Here is a 26,942-nt window from a genome sequence, read left to right on the forward strand (position 1 = left end):
TGTCTGTCTTTCTGCTTTGTCTCTACCTCTCCTCTCTAATTTTCTGTCATCCTGGCTGGGGCTGTAATGTGGCGGGCTCTGCAGTGAAAGTGTCGGCTGGCGGATTCTCCTTGACTGAACCCTGACTGTGCGCAGTGTTCGCCGCTGCTGTCCTGTCCACACTGACTCAGCTGTGCAGGCAGCCTGCCGGCCTCTGGGTGAACACCGGCTGCAGGAGCAGGTAGGCATGACATAACTTCAACTGTGCATGTTTTGATGTTTTCTATTTTCTTCAGCTTTTCCCCTTTTTTCATTCAGTCGAAGGGATACTGTGTGCGTATGAAGACTCATGAACGCAGGAAACATGTAAAGACACACTGTATGAAAGTAACTTTTCACTGTACGGTCTGTGCTTTTATAGGAACTTGATGTCCCATTTTAATATTTCTGTTGATTGACTTTGTCCTTCTTCCCTTCTCTCTCTCTGTATCCCCCCCCACCCCCCCTCCTCCTTTGCCCTCTGTCTAACCTACAGTCTCTTCCACAGGAGTGCTCTGGGGTTATAGGCGAGCAGGCTCCCTGCCCCCCGGACAACTGCAAGGTGCACGACTGGGACGTGCCACGTTTAGGGTCCAGACACCCAGACAGCATATTCCAGATTCAATCCAGTATACCAGAGAGGCCAAGTTGTACTAAAGGATTCTGTGTGCGCTATCTAGGGACCGCTGGATCCTGCAGCAGTATCTGTTTGGGAACAGGTCTGGCTGCCATGGAGGTTCAGTGGTTTAGGGTTGAACTCCCGAGGCTGGGCCCTCCACACACAGCCGTCGGCCTGATCTTCTCCATGCTGCTTGGTAATGTCTTTACGTCACCTCTCTTTATTCTCTCCGTGATCATTTATGCTACAGCTGATTTGCACAATGCCTCCTCATCTCTCTTTTTTGAAAACTTCACATTTTGTTTTTTTTACCCCTCACCCGTTATTGAATACCGACAGCTTGTTGACAATATCGATGTGTGTTTGTGTTGGAATGCAGAACGATGACGCTGTTCCTTTTCCAAATTTGATATTGACCTTCATCAGCTTCTGACCTACGTCAGTGTTGACTGCAATTGTATTTAGGTCGGTACACTAGGTTTCGCAGAAGGGTTTTACTTTGGAGACAGGACTTGTTGTCCCGTGATGAGTAGGGTTTTTTTCTGAAGGTTGCATGTTTCATTTCATTAGCAGAATGTGCTGCTAGTTCTGCCGTGAAACACAGAACGAGGACTGAATGTTTCATTAAAGTGTGCTTGTCCGGAATAAAGCCATTGTTCAATATTTTGGTGTTATCTGCGATCCATATTGGTTGTGATTGGGATTGTATGTCCCCCAAGGAGTAAACATCGGCAGAATAGCGGCTCTTGTGATGGGAAAGCTGTGTCAGACTTGAGGCACTCTAGACAAGAGGTTTTGATTCCCTACAGTGGAGGTGTATCTGCAGTAATAGTGCAGCAGAGTCACTCGGAGCAGTGCCCAGTAAAATATCAGTTTAATTTCTATTTGATTCATGAATCCATTTATTGATAAAGAGTGTTTTGCAGTGATCGTACAGTTACAGCACAGTAGCTATCCAGATATGATATTGTTGTCTCGAGTAAATTCATGCAGCAGTTTGAGACTGACAGTGGTGATAGTCATGGTGTTTTGGATATAGAGGATTCAGCTGTGAATATTCTGTTTGCCTGAAGTGACACCCAACCACACAACTCCAAATAAAGTGTTGCCTTATTGGACGCTTTCCTGTTCCTCTGTGAAGAAAAAAAACATCCCATTAGAATCCAATTGCAGTCATAGTTGACACATAATGTATAAATGTCCACCGTACACTGGCAGACAGCTGCCATCCTGCATTTATTCTGCATTAGCCGTTATCTGACAATTAATTATTTTGAGTAAAATGCTTCTGTCAGAATATGTATGTCTAATTCCCTTTTTCTGACATTGTTCATACATTCAGTACTTACAGTAGATCATTCTTGGATTTTTTTCTCAACCCGCTTATGGGTGTGTGCAGCATCAGTGCAGCAATAGCGCAGCAAACAGGCATTAAAAAGACGATCTACATGAGACCACGGTCTGTGACATTATGTGCTCTAGAACTACCTCACATCATTCCTGGCCTTGTCAATTTGATCCCATTAATAATTCTCAATAAGGTTAAAATATTCACCTCCGATTCCACACGTGGACTGACAGTGGAATTGTGTTGCCAGGTAAACATTGAGATGGTGTTTTTTAGAACAAGAATGGCTATTTCTTGCTCACAGGTGTTCTCTTTATTTAGAATGAACAGCAAACATTTTGGCCATTACAAAAACTGCATGGTGGACTTCATCAGCAGATGCAGGTGGAGCAGAGAGAGAGAGGGATGCTACAGCAGTTACATCTACGCATCAACATTATAAGATGGATTAACCATCATATGTGTTTGCTCTATAGTATAATACACTACGAGGTGCTTAAAACTGTATATTACACTTGTTAAGCAGAAGAAACAGTGCTGTTTTATGTCTCTGCATTTTGTCTTTCAGCATAGGCTGTTCATGTTTAGGTTGAATTTTGTTCCAATTTAAGAGACATCTTCTGTTGTTTTTGTCATTCTAACCATTCAAACCAGTATATGTTTCCTTTTACACCTTTGATATGAATACGAATAAGATCGATTCTTGTCCCTTCTTCACCTAAAATCTCTTGTGAATTGTCAAAGAAATGCTATCAAGTGCCATTCATGTTTGGTCGACCATTGTATTTCATAATAGCTGGTGGTTTATTGTACAGCTAGACTGATAGAGCGACCAATATTAGCTCACTGCAGATACATCTGTATTGGTGTGAATGCCAATTCTACAATGCCATTGTAGAGGCTGATACTAAACTTGTAGAGTCTACAATTTAGTATACTGGCCGAGCGATACTATTCTGTTATTTTGATGAACTATGTATTTTTAGAAATGATGTGGGCATATGTTGTAAGATATTCTAAAGTTGACATATATAGGCTAGAAAATGGGGCATCACTGTTCTAGTTTTATCTGAAGCCCCAACACTTTACCTTGCAAAACAACTTTAATTAGAAACCTCAATACAAATTCCAAAAAGAGACAATGTGGGGGTCATATTTTAATGTTGTCAGAGTAATCAGAAGAACAGATCATTCAATTTTGTATTTCCATGTCATTGTACTTGTTTTGTTCTGGGTCTCTTGTCGGCAGCTGCAGCAACTACAAATATATTACAATATATATTACAAAAATATTGTAAAAGGTTGATAAAAAAAGTGACACTGTAAAATGTGAACGAGGAAAGAGACGGGAGGGGGGATGCTGTTGCTCTCTCGTCACTGCTTCTATTGCTGTTTTTGCAAGCTCACTGTGCTGCATTGGACCAGCTGAGGGAAAAGATTGGAGAGAGAGAGAGAGTTTTGCAAGATAGCAAGGGTGAGATGAGAATGAATCAATAACATTTCCGTAGACAGTATGCCACAGCCTCGCTGTGTGAAGCCATGTCTGCAGTTGGTAGCAATGTTATTCTTTATTTGCTGCAATGTTGCTTGTCATACGTTGACCTTGACCGTGTTTTGAGCGAAGCGTAACACACAAAACATAACTGTGGGAATGTGAGAAGCAGTGCAGGAAATACAGCTGCTCCTGAAACCATCATCTTATCAGGTGTTGTGTTTTCTCCCCATAACCTCATCATATGTGTACTGGTTCTGCACAGCACCTTGGGAGTTTGTAGTTTACATCTCACACACTAGATGGACGCATTAAGCAGGGGGAGCTTTAACGGTGTAGAAGAGGGAGAGAACAGACCTTCGGTCCGTCCTTGACCTGCTAAAATTATATATACTGTGACTCTTGCCTACCTGTGACCTCGACACATAAACAGAAGGTGGGATACCAATTAGGAAAAAAGAAAAAACAAACTATAAAAAAGACACGGCGGTTTTCCTGCTCCATCCGTCGTAATTGGTGGAGGTAGGATTTGATTAATTAGGCTCTCTGTGGTCCCCGGTGTTCAGTTACAGTTCTTTCAAGGGGCCCAGCAGATTTCAGCCTCTCTTATTTACAGTAATGTCACAGCAAGGACTTTGTGGTGTCATGTTGCTGAGGGTGTGACTAGTCAAGTGCCAATAATAGTTTATTGTATGTTGTAATGTGTTCTTGAAATCATGCAAATCTAACTTAGAATTAAGTTGTCCTTTTACATACTGTATTAGTGAGCACTTAAAATGTTATCCAAATGGTCTAAAATGATTTGAATAATCAGGTAATTAGTGTTTTGATGTGTATGAGTCAGATTTACTGTCACTGTCCATGAACCTGCTCTCATTGTTCAGGTGTAACTGGATGAGCAGGCAGGACTTGTTTTGTGATGTGACCATAAAATGAGTCCAAGGAGCACAAAGTTCAGTAACTGTGATCTTTTACTTTGGACTATTGTCAAATCCGTGAAAATACAGTTACAGACAGCAGCTGATTAGCATAGCTTAGCATAAAGACTGGAGGTTCTGACCGAAGGTCACAAAATCAAGACTGTTTCTTGACACCGGGAGCAGTAACTTCCTGAAGTATTTGCTGGTGTTCTCACAAATATGACAAGACTTTAGGAAGTTACTGCTCCCAGCCAAGATACATTTTGGCCCATAATGCCCTGTAAAAAGTTACTTATTCAATTTGTGGTACGTATTATTCAAGCAAGATGTGTGTTAATTAATTAGTGAGCTTGTGCTGGTAGATGGACTCTGTTCCCTTCGGACTGACCCAGATGAGCTGTTTCTAGTTTTTATGCAAAGCTAACTGGCTGCTGGCTGTAGTTGCATATTTAACGGTCAGATATGGGAGTGGTATCGATCTTCTCATCGAACTCTCATCAAGAAAGCAAACAAGTGTATTCCCCAAAATGTTGAACTATTGCCGTAAAGCAGACTGACTTTATGTTCACTCAACATCACTGCACTGTACAGTCTAATCTTGTTGTGGTTTCTATTCCCCTTTCCTCCTCAGGTGTGTGGTCTGTTCAAGGCCTTGAGATGTTTGCTGGGAAGATTCCCTCGATGCAGGCAGTGAATGGCAGCACAGTCATGTTGCCTTGCACATACGCCAGCTGTATCGGCATCGAGAACCTCTACTTCAACTGGCAATTCAATGACAACGGCACCATGCAGAAGGTAAGAACCCTCTGTCAGAGAGAAAGCTTCATGCTCAGGTCACTTGTTTGGTAGATTTGGATGTTTGATGACTTGGTCCCATCAGGTGTGCGATTCAGTGATCGTGTCAGAGGGGGTGGAGCCAAATGTGGCTATATATCGAGAGCGGGTGGAGTTTGTGGGGAAGAACCGTAACAACAACATCTCCATCTTGCTGTGGAACATCACTTTCGAGGACGGAGGCGAGTACACTTGTTTTGGACGCAATCCCAAAGAGAAGGGCAGGAACCACAGTACCATCTTCACCCTCATTGTGGTGGACGAGTGTGAGTGGTCAAGATCTATGCTTTATTTTCCTTTCATTATGTATAAATGCGGCCTTTTTAAAAACATGCCCAAATGATCTTAAGCCAGCCTATTATTCATCTACAAAACGAAAATGTCCCCTCTTTCAGCAACAGAAATTAGCCCAATTATGTGGGAACTGCCCAATATGACAACACATCCCTATAGATATTCCTAGTATAACTATATGCCCTGACATACTGTATATATTGGCCAATCACAAATGTGGGACAGCTCACTGGGGTTTGCTTCATGGCCCTATAATGTGCACACTGCAGTAATAATAAACTAGAACATGCTTTCATTTGTATGTTGATGATAAGATAAATCTGTCATGGTAGTGCGGGGCTGGACCCAAAAGCAAGGACTCGGAGTTGGAGTTAAACACAATTTTCTTTATTTGCCAGAGAGAGGTGTGGGAGCTGGGCTGGCGTCCTCTGCGGGCTGGTGGCTGGTTGAGGCAGTTCTCCAGGAGAGTTCCGGGGGGGGGGGGGGGGGGGGGCAGAGAGGCTGTAGCTGGGGGGGAAGCACAAGGTTACAGACGGGAAAGAAATACAAGTCCAAGAGGCCGTAGCTGTCGTTCACGGAGAGAGAACAAACGATCTGGCGAGGAGTTGAGGGAGAGCTGAGTAGATATACTGTGGGAGCTTGATGAGGGAATGAGTTCAATGTGTGTGAGTTGATTGGCAGCAGGAGGGGGAAAGGAAGGCCACGCCCAGGCAGACACACCTGGGACCATGACAGTACCCCCCCCCTCAACGGGAGCCTCCGGGCTTGTCGACCCGCCGGGCTTGTCAGGATGGGTCCGGTGGAACTCCCGGACGAACTCAGGATCCAGGATGAAGGACCGAGGTACCCATTGCCGCTCCTCTGGGCCATATCCCTCCCAGTCCACCAGGTACTGGTACCCTCTGCCCCGACGACGTACGTCCAAGATCCGTCGAACAGAGAAGGCTGGGTGGTTGTCGACCACCCGGGCGGGAGGTGGGGGATCGGAAGGAGGGCAAAGAGGGCTGGAAGAAACTGGTTTTAATTGCGAGACATGAAACATGGGGTGGATCTTCATAGTGTGAGGTAGTTTTAGCCTGAGAGCAGTTGGGTTGATTATCCGTTCTATGACAAAAGGGCCAATGTAACGGGGTGACAGTTTCCTAGAGTCGGTCTTCAGCGGGATATTTTTGGAAGAAAGCCAAACACTCTGACCTGGTTGGTATGCTGGGGCAGGGGTCCGGCGGCGGTTAGCAATGCGCCGGTTGCTGTCGGCAGAGCGGAGTAGGGCTTCGCGGGTGTCTCTCCAGACCTTCCGGCAGCGGCGGAGGTGCATCTGCACCGATGGGACAGCCAACTCGCACTCCTGGGAGGGAAACAGAGGTGGCTGATAGCCCACAGAAGATTCAAACGGAGACAAACCCGTGGCAGCACTGGTCAGCGAGTTGTGGGCGTACTCCACCCATGCCAGTTGCGAGCTCCAGGTGGTGGAATTGGTGGCGGTTACACACCGTAGAGCAGCCTCAAGGTCCTGGTTAGCCCTCTCCGACTGGCCATTGGTTTGCGGGTGAAAACCGGAGGAAAGACTGACCGTTGCGCCAAGAGCACGGCAGAATAACCTCCATACCTGTGAGATGAACTGTGGGCCACGGTCAGAGACTATGTCCAGAGGAATGCCATGGAGGCGGAAAACATGGCTCACTAAAACGTCGGCGGTCTCACGGGCAGTGGGCAGCTTAGGAAGGGCCACAAAATGAACAGCTTTAGAAAAACGGTCGACGATGGTGAGTATGACTGTGTTACCTTGAGACGGGGGTAGACCGGTTACAAAGTCTAGAGCAATGTGGGACCAGGGACGGCTAGGAACGGGAAGTGGACGTAGTAACCCAGCCGGCGGACGATGGGAGGTCTTCCCTCGTGCACAGACCGTGCATGCAGCAACATAGGCCCGGGTGTCTGCTTCCATGGATGGCCACCAGAAATGTCGCTTCAGGAGGGACAGGGTATGGTTCATCCCTGGATGGCAGGCAAAACGGGAAGTGTGCACCCACTGGAGAACCTGAGACCGGACAGAGTTAGGGACAAACAAACAGTTTGGGGGGCCGTTACCTGGGTCTGGCTGTGTCCGTTGAGCCTCCCTGACCATGGATTCGATCTCCCAAGTAACTGCCGCTACCACACAGGTAGGAGGAAGGATGGAGTCTTGGCTGGGTAGAGAATCCACCGAGACATAAAGGCGAGAGAGGGCATCAGGTTTCGTATTTCTAGAGCCGGGCCGATAGGTGAGGGTAAAATTAAAGCGGCCAAAAAACAATGCCCAGCGGGCTTGACGGGAGTTGAGGCGTTTGGCCGACTGGATATACGCCAAGTTCCTGTGGTCGGTCCAAACCACAAAAGGTTGCTCTACTCCTTCCAGCCAGTGCCTCCACTCCTCCAACGCAAGCTTGACTGCGAGTAACTCTCTGTTGCCAACGTCATAGTTGCGCTCGGCTGGGGAGAGGCGATGGGAGAAAAAGGCACAGGGATGGAGTTTCTGGTCGGAGGTAGAGCGTTGCGAAAGGATTGCCCCCACTCCACTGTCTGAAGCATCCACCTCCACAATGAATTGACGAGAGGAATCGGGCTGAATCAGGATGGGGGCTGAGGTGAAGCTACCCTTTAGGTCGTTGAAGGCAGACTCCGCCTCAGGGGTCCAAGCGAAGGGGATGGAGGTGGACGTGAGTCTGGTTAGAGGTGCTGCCACCCTGCTGTAGTCTCTGATGAATCTGCGATAGAAATTTGCGAAGCCCAGAAAGCGCTGTAGCTGCTTTCGGTTGGAGGGTCGGGGCCACTCCGTCACTGCCTTGATCTTGTCTGGGTCGGCCCTTACCCTCCCACTCTCAATGATGTAACCCAGAAAGCCGACTGAACCAGCATGGAACTCGCATTTCTCTGCTTTGACGAAGAGCCGGTTCTCTAACAGTCTCTGAAGGACCTGGCGGACATGGGAGACATGGTCGGACATGTTCTGGGAGAAAATAAGGATGTCGTCCAAGTACACAAAGACAAAACGATGGAGGAAGTCTCTTAGCACATCATTAACCAAGGCTTGAAAAACAGCGGGAGCGTTAGTGAGGCCGAAAGGCATTACCAGATACTCAAAATGTCCGAGTGGAGTGTTGAAGCCGGTCTTCCATTCGTCCCCTTCCCTGATTCTGACCAGATGGTAGGCATTCCTGAGGTCCAGCTTCGTGAAAACCGTAGCACCCTGAAGAGGCTCAAAAGCAGAGTTTATTAGGGGTAAGGGGTTCTTTATTGTAATATTGTTTAATCCACGAAAATCAATACAGGGTCACAAAGAGTGGTCCTTTTTGGAAACAAAAAAGAATCCAGCTCCGACAGGGGATGAGGATGGTCTGACTATGCCAGCTGCCAACGACTCCTTGATGTATTTCTCCATGGCCTCCCTCTCAGGACGGGACAGGTTATAAAGCCGACTAGACGGGAGAGGAGCGCCCGGGAGAAGATCTATGGCACAGTCGTAAGGGCGGTGAGGAGGCAAGACGATAAAGTCCTTACTGAACACAGTCCCAAGATCGTGATACTCCGCTGGGATGGCGGACAGGTCAGGAGGCTGAGGGCTCGGTGGTGATGTGGTGCCCTCTGCAGGGGGCAGTGCTGACTGCAAGCAGGCAGAGAGACAAAAGGGGCTCCAGCTAAGGACTCTCCCTGCCGACCAGTCGATGTGTGGGTTGTGCAACCTTAACCAGGGATGGCCCAAGACTAGCGGCGAGTTAGGGGAAGAAATTATGTTGAGCCGAATAATCTCACTATGGTTACCAGACAGGACAAGGGACAAAGGGACTGAATGATGGGTAACTTGCGCAAACGGCTTGCCATCTAAAGCAGTTGCCAAGAGGGGGGACTGTAATCGTTCTAAGGGAAAACCAGCCTGGATGGCCACATCTCTATCTAAGAAACTATCCTCAGCGCCAGAGTCGACCAAGGCTAGGAGGGGCAAGGATAGTAGTTTGTGACAAAGAGTGGCTTGAATCAGCAACCTAGATGGGAGTGACTGGCTCGGGGAGCTGGACTCTGAACTAGACAGGGAACTAGACGGGGAACTGGGTTGGCTCGCCAGAACCCCCACTACTACTGGCGAGCCCTGTCTTTTGGGTGGACTGGGCAGAGAGCAATGAAGTGACCGGACTGGCCGCAGTACAGGCACTCACCCACCCTCATCCTGCGCAACCGTTCAGCAGGAGAAAGATGAGCCCGGCCCAGCTGCATGGGCTCCTCGCCAGGAGGAGCAGGGTCTGGAGGCGTGGAGGGATGAGCCGGCATGGGGTACTGAACCGGGATGGGGGGGGTTGCACTCCCCAGTTAGCTTGAGGTGGTGACGAGTGGGAGCTGGCAAACTGACTGGGACGGCCGGCCCTCTCCTTGTGTCGCTCACGCAGGCGGTTATCGAGCCGGATAGCTAGGGAAACCAGAGAATCAAAGTCTACAGGTTCATCACGAGAAGCCAGTTCATCCTTTAGGTGTTCGCTGAGCCCATTCAAAAACGCCCCTCGCAAGGCCTCATCGTTCCATCTGGAATCCGCTGCGAGTGTTCTAAACTCCACAGAGTAATCAGCCGCACTTCTGGGGCCCTGGCGAAGGTTAAGCAAGCGTCTAGCCGCATTACCAACGTGGTCCGGGTGGTCGAAAACCCCCTTCATCCTGCAAAGGAAGTCTTCATAGGAAAGGGCTGTAACTGCCAGATTAGAATTAACGGCTTCTGCCCAGGCTAAAGCCCTTCCTCTCAACAGTCCCAAAATATAGCGTACCTTGGAAACATCGGAGGGGAAGGTCAACGGCCGCTGGCTAAAAACCAGAGAACACTGGAGAAGAAAACCTCGGCACCTACCCAGGTCTCCGGAGAAGGGTTCAGGGTCCGGAGCATAGGACTCTAAGTGGAGTGGGTACTTCCGGGAGCAGAGCTGGAGAGGGCTGGAGGCCGGGCTGTGCAGGATCAGCTGAGGGAGGCAACCGAGAGGTTAACAGAGACACTTTCCTTGTTAATTCCGCGATTTGGTCTACCATTGCCCGGTCGTTGTCAAATAGGGTGTGGAGATACGCTTGATGTTGTCCGAGTAAGGCTCCTTGGCTGGAAAGCGCCGTCGAGACGGTGGGCTTCTGCACCGGTTCTGCTGGGTCCACTGCTGGGTCCACATGGCCAGATCGTTCTGTCATGGTAGTGCGGGGCTGGACCCAAAAGCAAGGACTCGGAGTTGGAGTTAAACACAATTTTCTTTATTTGCCAGAGAGAGGTGTGGGAGCTGGGCTGGCGTCCTCTGCGGGCTGGTGGCTGGTTGAGGCAGTTCTCCAGGAGAGTTCCGGGGGGGGGGGGGCTGTAGCTGGGGGGAAGCACAAGGTTACAGACGGGAAAGAAATACAAGTCCAAGAGGCCGTAGCTGTCGTTCACGGAGAGAGAACAAACGATCTGGCGAGGAGTTGAGGGAGAGCTGAGTAGATATACTGTGGGAGCTTGATGAGGGAATGAGTTCCATGTGTGTGAGTTGATTGGCAGCAGGAGGGGGAAAGGAAGGCCACGCCCAGGCAGACACACCTGGGACCATGACAAAATCAGGCCACATAAACAAGGACAGCATTGCTGGAGAAATGTTTAGTCTGCTTAGGGAAAATGAAAAAAATGAAAATGATCCCACAGAAGGAAAATAAATCCTGAGGTGAAAAATAAATTAATTTATCATGATAAATATTCTCTTTGTGCATTTCTTCAGTTATTTTCTCAAATGGTTTGGTCCTCCACACACGAAGACAAACAGTCAAAGAGAGCTGACTATCCTCTCCTACTAAAATAAGCATTTTTAGGCATACGGTAGGTTTAATCATGCAGTTCATTAAATGCTCTTTGGTGCTGTTTTGACTGAAAGTACAAACTTAAGGACAAATAAGCCACCGCTCACCCAGGTAGATTTTTCTCAGCGCACCTGACGGGGTGTAAGGAAAATTCACCAAATATCATAAAAAATGGTTCTGGTAAAGTGTTAGCAGTCTAAAGGGACCAAAGGTCACAAGAGATGAACTCCCCATCAGTCTGGATATAGTTTGAATCTTAAATGCTTTGGTTAGTCGGGCTTAGGAGACGGCTGCAGCCTGGGGCCACACTACAGCTCCAATCTTTTGTGGAGGCACCAACTTATTCGAATTAGAAGGCTTTGTAACGACACAAACGTTGTAGAAAATGTTAATTTTCTGGACCTTAAACTGTTTTTATGTATATTTTTCTCCATCATGGTGCTTTGTTAATGTCTGCAGTGAGGGTGGTGGACAACAGGCTGACCATCATAATAGCCTCAGCTGTGGGCGGAGCCATTGCAGCATTAATGGGCTTCATGTTGCTCAAGAACTTCACTATCTTTGTTCTTTCCAAGATTGAGGAGAAAAAGTGAGTTTTCGCAACCACCTGGATATTTACCAGCAATGCAACAATTTCATACTGTTTCATCAGATTATGGAGTGAGCTTGAGATGTTTCTTTGAGCTGCACTGCGTGTACAGTCCTAACTTTGTCTTCTCCTTTTTTCCTCCAACGCCACTGCAGTAAGGAGTGCCTTGTAACTTCATCAGGGATCGACAACACAGAAAATGGCCTCTCAGGATCCAAAGCTGATTCAAAACCAACACCAAAAAAGAAATGAGAAAGTGCATGTATATAAAACCATATGATTACTCATATTTATTTACGTGTGCATATATTTGTACATGCACACGTGTTTGCACAAACGCAAATTCATTAATGTCAAGTTTGGATACTAAAAACTGCCTGGCTGTGGCCTACAAAGGGGAATATACACATGTGCACACAACTGTGTCAGATGATATACAACGAAAGAAAGTGCAAATTAGTGCACACATAATTACTTAAAATGTACACATAATTGAATAAGTGCACATACCAGAGACGCTCCAGCTTGATTTATTAAGGATCATTTCTTAATCATATGATATTTACATTCCATCTCCCACCTGGTCTCCCATAGATCTACCTCCTTTGGTCAACATATTACCAGAAAAAGAAAAAAACACATTAAAGGTGTTATCTTTGTTGTTATTTTGGTGTGGCCAGTAACTGAATCTGATAACAGTTCATCATTTGACAAATAAAGCTTGTGTGCACTTTTGCTTAATGAAGTGTGCATTATTGGTCTTGATTTTCATGCAACAAAGCATAAATATCAAGTCCAAAGTCCAAAACGTCTCGAAGGAAAACTTTGTTGCCAAGTTTTCTCAGGTTAGACTGTGGCACAGTGAAGACAACACACTGCTCTGACAACAGCAGGGAAGGAAGTGCAACCTTACAGAAGAAAGAAAGCATAACTAATGAATCCCAATGGTAGTCGTATGTGTTCACATGCATTCTTGTTAAAGAGCAGTAAGCTACGTGTCTCTGGTAGATGGTTTATTTTTTAACCATGTGCACATTTATTAAATTGTGGGTATGCTTGTGTGAATTTGTGTGTACACCCTATTAAATGATGTGTGTGGGGTTATTCACGAAAAAAAACAAACTGTTGTATATCATTTTTGCACAGTCGTGCTCTGTTAAAAGTACTTGGTAGCCTTGATATAACAATAATTGTCTTTGGCCACAGCCAGGATACATTAAATACATGTACACTTTGACTGTTTTTCATCTGAAGTCAAAACAAAAACACTCGTCTTTTAGTGCTTGAGACAGGAAATAATGTAATGTAGTTAAAGCTGTGCTGAATCCTTACACCAAATTCACGGTAGCCCGTCGATAAAATGGTCAACTAAATCAAAATCGAATGATCTATCTCGCAGATACACTGGTCAATGTGTGGCTACTTTCCACAATACACCTAAATGATGCTGTATGAGTTACTCAAGCAACTGTCGTAAAACAAAGGGTGCTAACACAAATGGTACAAACAGAATACTGTAGGATTCAGCCCAGCTCTTCATCCTGTAACTTCTCTTTGCTTGATATAAAACACAGGTGCCTGTTAGCGCTTCTATGCTCCTCTGCCAGCGAGGACGACTACATATTGCAAAACACTTTATAAAGCTCAGCAAACAGAAATAATACAACAAGCTTCTGAACCGACACGATAGACAATCCCCTGAAGCAAACCCCCATAGAAAATGAATGTCCCTCTGATGCTGCTGCTTTTAAGACAAATAATCAATGCATTTAAGCATGTGCAACATGGGCCAGATTTAACTTTAGACACAATGCTTGAAAACAGATATTCATACTTTTTGGGGGAGAAAAAACATGTTCCAATGTACTAACACTGGTAGAGTCTGCTCTGAGGTTAACTGTAAACCCCATTTTATGCCAATACGAATTTCATCACGCTAACCCTTGCTAAGGCTAAGCACTATTTGGTGATGTGGCCATGGATACTGTATGCCTGGATCAGACTCAATATACTTGCTTGTGCGTCTTGGTACAAAAAGCTTGTTTTTCATAAACACTTTTCCCATTCAGTCAGTGTTTTACTCTTTTCAATAAATAATGTTTATAGCTGCACTGCAGTGGAAAAGATAAACCTGGTTGCCCTGCCCATGCATACAGTAAATGACCCATAAATTCATACTCTAAATGATCATGGGGTCGGGTCTCGGATAGCAGGTTGAGAAGGGGGACTGCAGTTCAAGTATTAACCTGTTCAAGCTAGAGTGATGCGCTGACTGCTAAACGGGGATGGTTTCTACCGAGTCGTATTAAGGAGATGAATGTAGCTGCATCGCACTCAAACAGTGAAATACTATTTCACCTGCATTTACAATATACACGTGTTTTGCACATTCACGACACTGAATGTCATGGCTTTAAAAAGAAATACCTCTGGAGAGTGGGACAGATGTGTGGCTAAGTGCTGGGTCAGGTCAGATATCGATGTACCTCCACCAGTCTCAGCAGGTGTTAGCTTAGCCAACTGTACAGTGAAGTGTGAGTTTCTGGTGGTTTCAGAAGCTCACTGTTATGTCGATAATAATGTGCCTCCACGTTAAAGTGACTCCAGTCTCTAGTCACTAGCTTGAAGCAATATTATAAAATGGATATGGATATGGATGTGTTGGGCACTTTGAAAACATGTATATTTGTGTGTCTGTATAGGATCTAATGCAAATCAGTGTCTGTTTGTCACATTGATCAGCCAAGTGAGATGAGAAGAAACCACACGGCACACATGAGATAACATTCCCATGAGTCCCATGAAATTATGTCGTTTGTTTCTCAATGTAATGTATTTCCTGTTGAAGCGGCAAGAGATGTAGAGGGATCGGTCTTAAAGGAATAGTTTGGACGTTTTGGGAAGTTTGGCTAATTTGCTTTCTTGCCCGAGATTATGATGGATACCACTCTTGTGTCTGGCTTGTTATCTTAGCTTATCTTAATAACTGGAAAAGGGGGAAACAGCTAGCGTGACTTTTTCCTATGTTAACAAAATCCGCCTACCAACACCTCTAAAGCTCACTTATTAACATGTTATATTTCGTTTGTTTAATCTGAAGTGTAAAAACCAACAGAAAGGTTATGTGGAGGACTGTTTCTTGGCAGGGAGTGTTTCTAGTCCACTGGTTGTTAACTGGTTAAATGTGCAATATAACATGTTAGTTTGAGCTTTATTGGTAGGCAGATTTATTTTGTTTTTTTTGGACAGAGCTGTTCTGGCTGTTTCCACCTGCTGTTACCTGTCTTTTTGCTGAGCTAAGCTAAACAACCAAAATGTCAAACAATTCCTTTACGTGGACTATAAAACAATGGACTGTTATTGATGGAAAATTATATTTGATTCGACTAAATTACGGAAAAAGCTGCAATAACTGCATCGTCCCATTTCATGGGATCTTTGTGAAAGATATTGCAGAAGGTGCAAGAAATATTATGGGTGATATACATTCCTCATATATGTTTTCCATATTCTTGTTTGATTTAAAAATCCACTCCGGTTTAAGAATTGTGTTGTCAAAAAAAAATCAGGTCCTAACCTTCAGGCTGGTGCAGTGACTTTGGAGACACAAAGACACTGTTTTGCAGGATCAAATCATTCAATCGCAATAATTTGATTTAACTGTTGAAGAGTGTTTTTTCTCTGAGTGGCTGATCTTTGTCAATTGTTGTCTAACTAGACTCGGTTAACAAGAAAAGCGATTTCCTTCTCACTGATCAATAAACTGAGAAAACTAAGCTTTTGGGTAACGTTGAGGTTGTGACAGTGAGGGCCTTATGATGACAAGCAACTCTATGCAAATCACAACAGAAGTGACAGTTTGTCACATCGCACCTTCGAGTTACTGTGACAGTTCTGTGAGCAATACAACAGGTAGGAGATGTGGATCAGGGAGTTGTGTTGATGGGATGCAGGTGAATGTGGATCATCGAGAGAGGAGCGGGGTGTGGACCGGAGCTCCTGTACTCGATCAGACCCTGCAGAGCGTATAGACTCACCAAGTCATGCTCCACCGCTGCTCTCTGCGCACAAATATAGCCTACTGTACAACTTTAATGCTCTGGCTCGCCCTCAAATGATGTCTCCCATGCACATCAGCTCTTAATGTCTTTATTATAGAAACATGAAATCGAATAAATTTTTGAACAAAATCTAGCCTGTCGTGTTGTTTGTATACAAGCGCTAGTTCTTTGATAGGACTGCCTCCTGTTGGACTGAGGGAGAGAGAACAACGATAACAGACGACTACACAGGTAAACCTACAACAGAGTGTATGCCTCTACGATGGTCCTGCTGAAAAATGCTCACTTTAAAGGGACAGTTTCTTTCAAGTTTGAGAAAATCCCCCTTGATAATGTCATCAGGGTCATCTCAATGTATAGACAATACAAACCTTTGCATTCAGGGAAGGTCTGATAAAAGACACTATCAAGTTGCATCATGGGAAGTGTAGTATCCTGTGTTTTTGGAGCCTGTGGGCTAAAGGGTCTGCCGTCTGCTGTGTCAATTTTTAGCATTCTTTTTATTTAATGTGTCAACATTTTAACGCTGGAATATCCCTGTAATCCCTCCAGAAAGGCGGGGAGATTAACCCGTCATCATGTCAATAAATTTACATTAACAACAACATCCATGCTCAGCTTCCAAGCAAATGAATATTTCAAAGTGATCTTATCTCCATGTACTGTCCATTGACTGCAAGGGGCAGAGTGAGGAATTACTCAGAAGTCTGTGATCATATTATTGGTTGGAATTGTTATGTTCACGTTCAACCATTAGCAATACATGAATTATCGAATGAAACATGTTGAGTCCTGGCAGTGAAGGGATTTTGCACAAAGGAAAATGCAAAAGTACAATTTTGTACATGGGAGCTTAGTGTCATGCTGTATCGATGTTGCATGTTCACCAGATGCTCCTTCCTCCCTTTATGCTTGATGAAACAAAGTAAAAAATGTATGAAATTAATATAAAAGGAAATCTTCACATCAAAATTTGAGTCTTTCTATTATTGGTGCGTTATAGGACATCTTCAAGTGTTATTTTCACACGAATAAAAAGTGCCACAAACACAATTACACTTCACATACACGGTCATAAAAAAAACGAAATCCTTGTGCAGAAATGTGCCCTGCATGAGTGAGTCTAACCAGCAGATGTCAGCAGTGACCCGCGTGTGGAGAGTCGGAGGCTTGAACCTCCGGTCACAGCAGATTGCAGCGTGAGGAGAGGCAAGAAGGCGATGCTGACCTTTTCTTGAAGATGTTTAAGTTTAAAGACAACCAAGTTTTCAAAGAGTGACATCCGACACACGGACGTCAAACAGACCTACACGTCTAGGTGTCTTTAGTCGTTGCTATGAGGTTATTATGTGTTGTTAAATATGGGCTGGAAACGTTTAATCACATAACAATCTGAGCTTAATTTGGCTTGTGAGCAAAGCAATGACTATGTTCATTTAAAATGGTGAACCGTTTCACAGCCTTAGCCTGTAATGAATTACATGTATACCAATAAGAATATGTTGTTCATTTCATCATTTATGTTAGTGATGTGGAAAATCTCCTTCATAGAAACCATGTGATTCACTTCACATACTTGCCAACCTCAGGGCCTGTTGTGTTCACACGCATAAAGGTGTGTGTGTGAATACTTGGGCTACAACACCACGCCGAAATAAATACTTATATTTAAGACGGCAGTGGTAGAAAAAGTCAACAATCAGACCAAAATGACACTAAATTAACATAAATGCACAATTAAAACATTTGATATGGTTTCTTTATGCCTGTAGGTTGTGCGGCTGCTGCAGCAGACGATCACTTCTCAGATCCACCACTGGCATCCACAGTGACTTTAAATATTCTATGAACTGGGAGTGTCCTGACTCTTGCCGTCCTAATTTATGCTTATGCAGGGGAGCGCAACAGAGAGCAGGGTGAAAAGGGAAAATAGCAATGTAGAAAGTTGCTCACAATGCTTTAAGGTTTCACTGAAACCTTTGACAATTGCTTTGATTTACCTGCTGTGTTATTCACCTGCTGTGTGAAAGTGTCATGCCCCACACCCCGCTATACTATCTGTCTCTCGCCTCCTCTCTATCTGCAGTGCATATCTGTGCGCAAATGTCTGCGCACGTTCCATGGCTCCGAAAGACAAAGAAAAGCATTCATTAATCTGTGGTGCAGCTCCGCGTCCCTGTGATTGAGGCCCAAACTCAAAGGAAAGGACATTACTACATTTTTAGAGTCTTCGGAGCAACCTGAGCAGTTTGTGCAGATCCATATTGCGCAAAGAAAACGCGGTCATCAGGGGCGCACAGGTGGGTGCGCTCTCTCCAAGGTGCCAACAGATCTGTCTGCGCAGCTCCACCCGCTCACACAAACTGGCCATTTGGACCCATTTAGACCGAAATCCACTGTTCAGCTCACGTCAACTCTCGGCTTTGCTGTGACCCATCGTTCCGCGGTGTTTGATTAGTGCAGTGAGGATGGATTTGTATGCACAGTAGTCTTGGGAAGAGAGGAGGGACATGGGCGGGGCTGAAGCGCCTCTCATTTCCCCTCCATGCTTAGCGGGGCAGCAGGGCTGGAGAGACCTCCGGGGAGCACAGTCGCCAGTCCAGCACGGAGACCCGCCTGGCCAAAAAACCGCGCCTCACACTTGCCAGGATTGCCAAATATTCCTGAAAAATATACCTGCTATTTATGGCATGTGGCTTGTAACTTTACTCCTGCTGTACTCTCTCCAAGAAGGTAAGAGAAAAAAAAGAAACGCTTGACATATTCCAAATGCTGCTGAGCGAGTGCTGGAGTCGTGCTGTGTTTAAGTTGAATGAAAAGTGATAATTAATCGAATCCTCAATCGATTTGTGGCGGCGAATGGTGTGTGTGGCTTGTGCTTTGATGTATCATCGGATGCTCTGTGATGAGGAATTGATATATTTTTTTAAAAATCGTTTAATCAAAATGTATAAACCTGCTTGAGACTAACTGGTAGACATATTTCGAAAGTAAAGGTGTAAAGTGATTTTTCTTTTTTTACCTGACTGTTTTGGGGTTTTATGCGGCGGCCTCAGATGGTGCTGATAGCACGGATTGTTTTCGCATTACCAACTCCGGTTATGAATATGTAAAATGGCTGAATAGGGAGAATGAGGTGCAAATACTGAGGGAGGGTGTGAGAAAAATGAAAACATGCATCGGCCTGCAATCATATCAATTGATTACGAATTTTAGAGCAAGTTCACTCAAAAATGTTGCAGTTCTGTAAAGTTTTGATGGGAATTCTTGTGGGTTTTTTTGATATCTTGATGCTCTCATTGTGTAGCATTTGCTAATTGCAGCTGTTTGCATGGACTATATTTGGCACAGGCGCTTCATTCCAAAGAGATGCTCTTTTTTTTATTTAGGATGAGATTTTTAGGGTTTTAATTCGTTGTCTATGTGATGACAAATTGTTTCCATTTTAAATTGGATTGCGAAAAAACGGCCCCCTTTTTTTCTCCACAACGGCCTTAATAGTTTAATAGATCTACTCCCACATGAAGGCCTTAATTGGCGCATTCAGATTCGTCCTCCTTATTTAAATCATTTGGTCTTCGTAATTTCTCCTTTGTTTAATTGTGTTTATAAATAAAGAAGGCGGGTTGTTTGTTTAAATGGATTCCTTCTTGTTCAGTATATGCAGTAAATCTCCGACCCTACTGCAAAGTTGATCTTCTGCTATTACAGTGCATTATAATAATCCTGAATACAGCTGCGTCGAAAATAACAGGAATTCAACACTATCTCCACGTGAGAGCATTTCCCAGGCCTTTGTGTAGCCTGCTTGTTTGGAGTCATGTTTACATATTGTTTGTCCTTAAAGCACAGGGCCTGAGAGGGTGTGCATTTACTTAGCAAAAAAGTCTGGTGCATGGTGGATTGGCTGGAAGGAGGAACATGGCTGTTCTCGATGCAAACGAGATGATTAAAATAGGCCATTTTAAGTTATGGCATTTTCGCACACATTGAATAAGCCTTTTTTTCAAATATTGTCGAATATCAATTAGCAGTTAGTCACATATGTGCAGCCTGTGCTTGTTGTCCTTATAGTTTTCCTCAACTCTCTAAATTCACAGAGGTTCCAAATATTTGCTATTGATTTAAAGCAATTATTCAACTGGAAAGCTGTGATTTCAGAGCTTCTCTGGGTTTTGCAGAATCTTATTAAAATAAGCAAATTTATTTCACCAAATGAGAAAGTCCAGGGGCGTGGGTGCAAATTATAGACTTGCCCGGTCATGTTCCTCACTAATAGCGCACCTGGACCCCGCCGCTGTGCACGCGCGTGTGCCAGCGCGTGCATCATGGCTCGTGTTTTTTTTCGTGTGTGTGTGTGTGTGAGTGTGTGTGTGTGTGTGTGTGTCTGTGTGTTGGCAAGCGCGCGGAGGAGAAGTGACGGGGACACCCCTCTTGGTTTTGTTGTTAAATGTTGGACACTTTTTGGATGTTATTTCTGCTGGAGCTAAATTGGAAAATCAATCATTTATTTATTTACAAGATTCTTAAAATACATTAAAATTTTCACACAAGACTTTTGATTAAATAAATGTTGCTATTATGTCAGAGACACTCAGGTCTAGGAGGGTCATTAACAGATCTTTGAAAAAAATGCTTGAAGGGTAATAACCAATTAGAGCACAATGCTTATAATATGTCTGCAGCAATTTAAAATATAATACCTGATTAAAGGATTTTAATATGATTTTTAAGTGGTCATGTCCAAACAAAAACCTATGTTTTCTTCTTTCATTTTAAATCAAATTCACATATTGAATTTACAGTAATTGTGGATTAATTATCAGAGAATACAATCCACGTTAAACATACAGGCCTGCTGTAGGCCCATTCTGAGCATGAATTTGAAATAAAATATTTTAAACAAAAGTGAATGAATGAATAGATTTGTGTAATATTCAAACAACATAACTTGAAATTTAATTTAAAGCAATAAGGTGATCCCTCCCCCTGGCACACTCTTGTCCCTCTCCACTGCTCACCCTCCACAAATAGAAATATGCAAAAATAACCCCCTCCTTTCCTCCCCAGTCCAATTCCCTGTGCTGTCTTTGCAAGGCTGCACAATTAAAGCTGCAATCTGAGCTATAGGCACCACTCAATGACAGAGCTGTGTGGTCCACAGGGGTGCCAATCATTACTCAGGCGGGGCACAGGCCTACATCTTTTTACCAGCTCAAACCCGGCATTATTTAATTTGACGAAAACACCCATCTGGGTTAACGGAGAAATACCAAGCACTCAGTGTGACTTTTGCTGTAATGTGGTCCTTTCAGGCCTTATGATACATTATTCTGATTCTTTTCATTCACAATGAGGGTACTGTGCTTCAACAATAATATGAAATAAAGAAATCTCGTATGGACTGACTAATGCTGGCCATTTTTTGAAAATAGAAAATATCAGTCTGATGATTGATCAAGCAACTTGACTTACATTTTCTACACTTTTCCCTCGAAGGACCAGCAGTTAAATGTAATAAACAAGACAAATGTTAATTATTCTTCACAAATCAACAAAGACAAAATCAATCAATGTTGTTGCCTAATGGTGGGCAAAGTGTGCTGGTGTAAGACTGTCAGCAGAGAAACGGAGCTCATCGCACTTCCCAGCTCACCAATAGGATGTCACAGCTCTGTCACCGGCATCCCTGCTCTCCCATTCGTCCTGAAACGAGATTATGAATAAGTACTAATCATTTAAAATAACAACCAAAAAAAGATGCAAATGAACGCCGTCGACAGTAAGAAATGTTTTTCTCCCCCTGCTAGAACTGCTAAATTGAGCCAGACCTCCTCCAAATTTTATTGGATGCTGGGGCTGCACATTTTCAGAAGGAGGGTGCGTTCAGCAAATGTCAAATCTATGAAGCAAGTAGTTGTTTTTGTTGGATCTCTCTCTCTCTCTATCTCCATCTCTCTCTCCATCTCTCCCTCCCTCCATCGCTTCCTCTCGCAGTAACTCCCCTCCCTCGCTCTCCCTCATCACTAGGCAGAATTAAAGGTTGGGGGAGGGGCAGTTTATGCAGACTGTGCTGGGACTTGTGATCCACAGATTTGATATTCACATTAAGAGAGAAACTGGCTGCTTTGATGTGAGGGGGAGCAGGTCCCAGGAGACTGCTGAAGTAGCACACTTTTTTTTTTTTTTTTACTGACACAGCACAGGCCGGGGGGGGGGGGGGGGGGGGGTTTAGGGGTGGTGTTGGTGGGTGGGTGGGGTTGGTGAGCAGATTGTTGGGGACACAGAAAGACAGTAGGTGGGGAGCACTGAGACCCCTTCCTTGATTAGATGTAACCCCAGCAACCTCCCACCCCCCCCCCCCCCCCCCCCCCTACTTTTTCACCCATCAACCACCTACTTATGCCAGACCCCCTGAGGATTATCCATACACTTACACCTACCTTCATCCCCCTGCATCCCACCAATATTCAATTCACACCCCTTCTTACAGTGTGTCTCCTCCCACTTCCTAATCTGCTGCTGTATGTCTCCACGCACAGTTTCAATCGTCTCAATCGTCACACCACTTGCAACTTTCTGTTCCAAAAACACCTGAAGGCTGAGTGAAGGAGAGGCGGCAGGACAGGAGGAGACTGAACGCAGGAGACACGGTGGAAATCAAGACATTTCTAAAATAGCAAGCGCTCGAGGAGAGAAGGCAGAGGTTTTTTTTGACAGTTCACATGGCTGATGCGCACGTCTTTAGTTGAATCCTATACTCTTGACCTTTACCACGATCCATTCACAAAATCCGATAAAGAAATGCTGGGAAAGTGTTTTTACCTCAAGAAAGGATTGGAAAGATGGAGATGGGTGAGCCGAGAATAGGAAGAACATGTGGAGGTATTATGCCTCAGGTTAGGCTCAGGGAGCTCTGGGTGTGAGAATGTGTGTATGTGAAACATTGGGGGTTCTGGGGTTTGTTTACCTCCTCATCACAATACAGTTGTGTGTGTGTGTGTGTGTGTACACTTCTATGCACACTCACATCCTGGAGAGGCGTAGATCAGCTGCATTATGCATGTTGAAACCTTGCATAGGTTATGACTTCTGCCTCTGTGACATACATATTCATCCATGGCTCTCTGGCAGGATGTATAAAATAGTGGCTGCAACTCTGACAGCCTAAGCTTTAGCTCCAGCAGTGCCGTCAGTGCTCCAGCACTTCCCGGTGAGGGCTGGCTTTCTCTCTGGTGCTGTGTCTGAACGAGGCTGATGAAGCCTCCTGGATGCAGGTGATCTGCAGCAGTAACATCAACAAATCAGGGCACATGGTGCATGTGCGTGGGATACAGTTGTCTCAAATTGTTAAAGTCCACTTGCAGGTTTCATCGTATTTCTATCAGGTCAGTCGTCAGAAAATTCATCGCAAACTATTTTGACAATCGATTAAGCGTTTCAGCTCTACACTCTCTACTTCCAGCTTCTTTTCATAGGAGGATTTGCAAATGTTCTCTGTTTTCTATCATTTTTTGGGGTTTTGAATTCTTGGTTAGATCAAACAAGACACATGAAGACCTCACCTGGGATTCTGGGAACTTGTGATTGCCCTTATTTGACTATTTTGTGATGTTTTAAAGTCTAAATGACTGATCACGTCATTGAAATGAAATTGACAAATTAATCAATAATGAAAATAAATTGTGATTTGCAGCCCTGTAGATGGCTTTATCAGCTGTAACCACCATATGAGTGAGCTAAGTGCAGAGCGGCGGCAAGCTCACGTGCACTAACATGCACTAAAAGGCTTGCGCGGCCGGCCCGGCTGTGTCATCAAAACAGGGAGAAGCTAACAACACCCACAGAGACAGAACGACTTCATTCTCTGCTCAGGTATACGTTTGTCCACTGTATCTTTACATAGCAAATAGTTGGTTGCTGCCCCTTTTAATGTGGGAAAGCAACCTGATGAAACTTAAGACATGGATAACAATGCAGAGTTTTTAGGTTTAAATTCTAACCACTACCTGCTGTGTATCCACTGTAGTGCCTGGTTGTGAGTTAGTGTGGGAGTGTGGTGTTTCACTCTCAAGACTGTAATCAACATATACCCATTTCCCTTAAGATCCTATCAAGACACTTTTATTTTAATTGACTGGTGGTAATCAAACTTCAATATGCTTAAAAACAAAAACAAAACAAAAAAAGTGTTCAATGTTGGTGAGATGGCATGACCATCTATTAAGACTTGAGTTTCTGTTGAAGGTTTTAACATAGACTCCTATATATATATATATATATATATATATATATATATATATATATATAACATATTTGTATATAATTTGTATTATAAAGATATAGGCCTAGTGGAGTAATAGCTACCTGGGCAAATAATGAAGTTGTCCTCCCTCTCTGTGTGTCATAATCTGAGTTTCTCTGTGCTATGTATAAATAGCCGGGATGGGATATTAGCGAAGGTATGACCCACCCTATTTTGCCACTGATTGGCTTACCTTGTTCTAACCTTAACCAATCCCACTCTTCATGTCTGAACCTAACCAATCCAACTAACAAAGTCAATGCGTACTAGCCAATCAGAGACACCACAGCAGGATTCGTAGTTGGCCGGGCCCGCGTGCATTTTAAGTGTCTCTCTGTTGTAGTTCACTGGCGAGCTAAGCGCGCACCCTCCGGTACCTCCTCATGTAAAGGTGTTCGCTCTGTCAGCAATGTTGCCCTTGTTTATGTCATAAGGGCTGTTCGCACTTTCTCCATGTTGAGAGCTGTGTGGAGGCAATATGTATGCTCTGAATTTCGTTTTTCATTTAATGTATCTGTTCATTGGTTAACACGTATCCGAGCTGTTACTCCAGGGGAATAGTTTCCTCCTCTCATGCTCTTGTGGGGAAAATGGCTCAATTTGAAAAGCTGGGCGTTGTTATGGTGAGCGGCAGCAGTGCCACTGGCCCAACTTGAATTTCATCTTTGATATTGACATTTCAGTACTTGCATGCGATCTCCGTCGTTAACCTCACTGTTGCTACATGTGGCATTTTTGTTTTCTTGCCACTCAAGCCGTCTGTACAGGTTGGCACAGGCGGTATGTAATGTATGTTGGTTTTAAATGAACTGGAAGGTCCGCCAGGCTGGCACAAACCAGAACTGTGCCAGTGTGATATATGCCTGACCACACACCACCTAATCAGACAGCAGTTTTTTAATCCTATAGCGGACCAGCCTGCCCGGTTCTGGGAGATCAGGCATTTACACAATTGTTTTACACACCTTCTGTAAATAACTACTTGCTCATCTGTAGCAGCTGTTTTTGCGACCTGCAAATATTTCATACACTGTGACAGAATTTGGGTTTTGGTGACTTTAAGTTTGTAAATTTAGATTGTTCAGAGGGTTGTTCAGTTAAATTGTTGCATTGTTTATTTTATTCAGTCGCAGCTTTCAAGTGCCAGTGCCACCATGGCAACCCGCTCTGTCTCCTCCCAGTGTGACTGAGTGCTCAGAGCTGCTTTTGGAGTGTGTGTGTGTGTGTGTGTGTGTGTGTGTGTGTGTGTGTGTGTGTGTGTGTGTAAAGTTCATGTGTGGTTTGCCTGGTTTTGACTGACTCTGAGTGGTGGGAGTTGCTCTGATCCCCTTTCTATTCCACTTCCCGCTCCATCAGTCCATTGCTCCCCAGCCCCCCAGTGCCCGCGCCCCCCAGGCCATATAATCTACTGTATGAGAGGTTCTCCTGCCGCCCAGCCCCCCTCAGCTCTCAGGGTGACCCCCTCACTCCTCCACTTTAGTCCTGTCCCCCCATTGGGAGATTATAGATATTGCAATCTTTAATATGGGCTTTATGCTCAGGGGCCATTATCAGTAATCTGCAGAGGGGAGGGAGTCTGACCTGGTTTTTGTAGCCCACCACTGGACTGCCAGACACATTTTCATATACCATCTGTAACATTCTGTCCAGCTTTATCAATCTGCAGTCTACTAGGGATTGTAGCACTTCTTTGAAAGGAAGCTGGAGTTATTAAGGAAACCTGGATGCGATCGCTGCGTCTTTCTTTGATCTGTTGCACTGAGCTTAGTGCCACTCAGCAGTGACACTGTTGATGGTGGTGATTCATTCTGTTAATGTTTTTCTGTGTACATCACACATAGCTTAAAGCCGCGCTTCGTCAAAGACAAGGCTTGAACTAAGTCTTAATATTTCGATGGTCAGATATGTTATTTGCTCTCACTCCTTATTGCTTGTGTTTGATTTTAGTGTTCCAGAAGGTCATGTCTGATGGACTTTGTGATTCTCTGCATCAATATCACAAACTTAACAGTCACTGTTCACACAGATGGTTTTGACTGTCACAACTAGGCCTATTTTGGGCATTGTGCTTCGTGTACCTGTGAAAACCTAAGAACAGTGTGAACAACGGGAATATTTCTCTCATAATACTGTTCCCTCAACCTTACAGCATGATTTATTCAAAAATGATGTGACAAAGCCCCTAGTTCAAAACCATCATTTAGCTGATGCAGCATAATAACCAGATTAAAGAGGTGATAATGAGAAATAATGTGATTATCAATCCAAGAATTGCAACTTCTGTCTGCAGACATTGAAGATATCTGTACCTCTGTCACAGACCATAATCATGTTCTTGTACCCCGAGGGCAGGGAGCAGCTGTGGGTGTTATTACGAAGGTGGAAAATAGCAGGATCACAGGATACTCAAAACCTTTTAGATAAAAAAAACAACAATTCGTCAATTATGCAATAAGGGAATCCTCGGAAAAACAACGGCCAAATAATCAAGACATTTTTCTGTTTTGTAGTTGTGGTCTCTGTCATGAGCATTTGCTGCTTTTCTTTATATTACATGATAATATCATATATCATAAATGCATACTGTGTGTTAATCATTTTGTAGTCACATCTCTAGTTTTATTTTTCATGATATTTCT

The 26,942-nt window shown here is 44.3% G+C and overlaps 2 protein-coding genes across 3 annotated transcripts in view; both read left to right on the top strand.

The window, feature by feature from the left end:
- Window positions 1-748: 748 nt before the first annotated feature.
- On the top strand, window positions 749-12,189 carry scn4bb (sodium channel, voltage-gated, type IV, beta b). The gene is made up of 5 exons (XM_076102370.1): window positions 749-833; window positions 5,029-5,192; window positions 5,278-5,497; window positions 11,808-11,937; window positions 12,093-12,189. The coding sequence occupies exons 1-5, from the start codon at window positions 749-751 to the stop codon at window positions 12,187-12,189; spliced, it is 696 nt and encodes a 231-aa protein (XP_075958485.1).
- A 6,319-nt stretch (window positions 12,190-18,508) lies between these two features.
- LOC142960208 (cell adhesion molecule DSCAML1-like) overlaps window positions 18,509-26,942 on the top strand; it is a 49,370-nt gene continuing 40,936 nt past the window's right edge. For both annotated transcript variants that reach the window (XM_076101918.1, XM_076101919.1), the window contains exon 1: window positions 18,509-18,731. In XM_076101918.1, coding sequence (XP_075958033.1) covers window positions 18,509-18,731 — 223 coding nt within the window. The remainder of the gene's footprint in view (window positions 18,732-26,942) is intronic.

Source organism: Anarhichas minor, unplaced genomic scaffold (assembly GCF_050575085.1).
Source record: "Anarhichas minor isolate MPS153535 unplaced genomic scaffold, ASM5057508v1 ptg000027l, whole genome shotgun sequence".
Taxonomy (NCBI): Eukaryota; Metazoa; Chordata; class Actinopteri; order Perciformes; family Anarhichadidae; genus Anarhichas; species Anarhichas minor.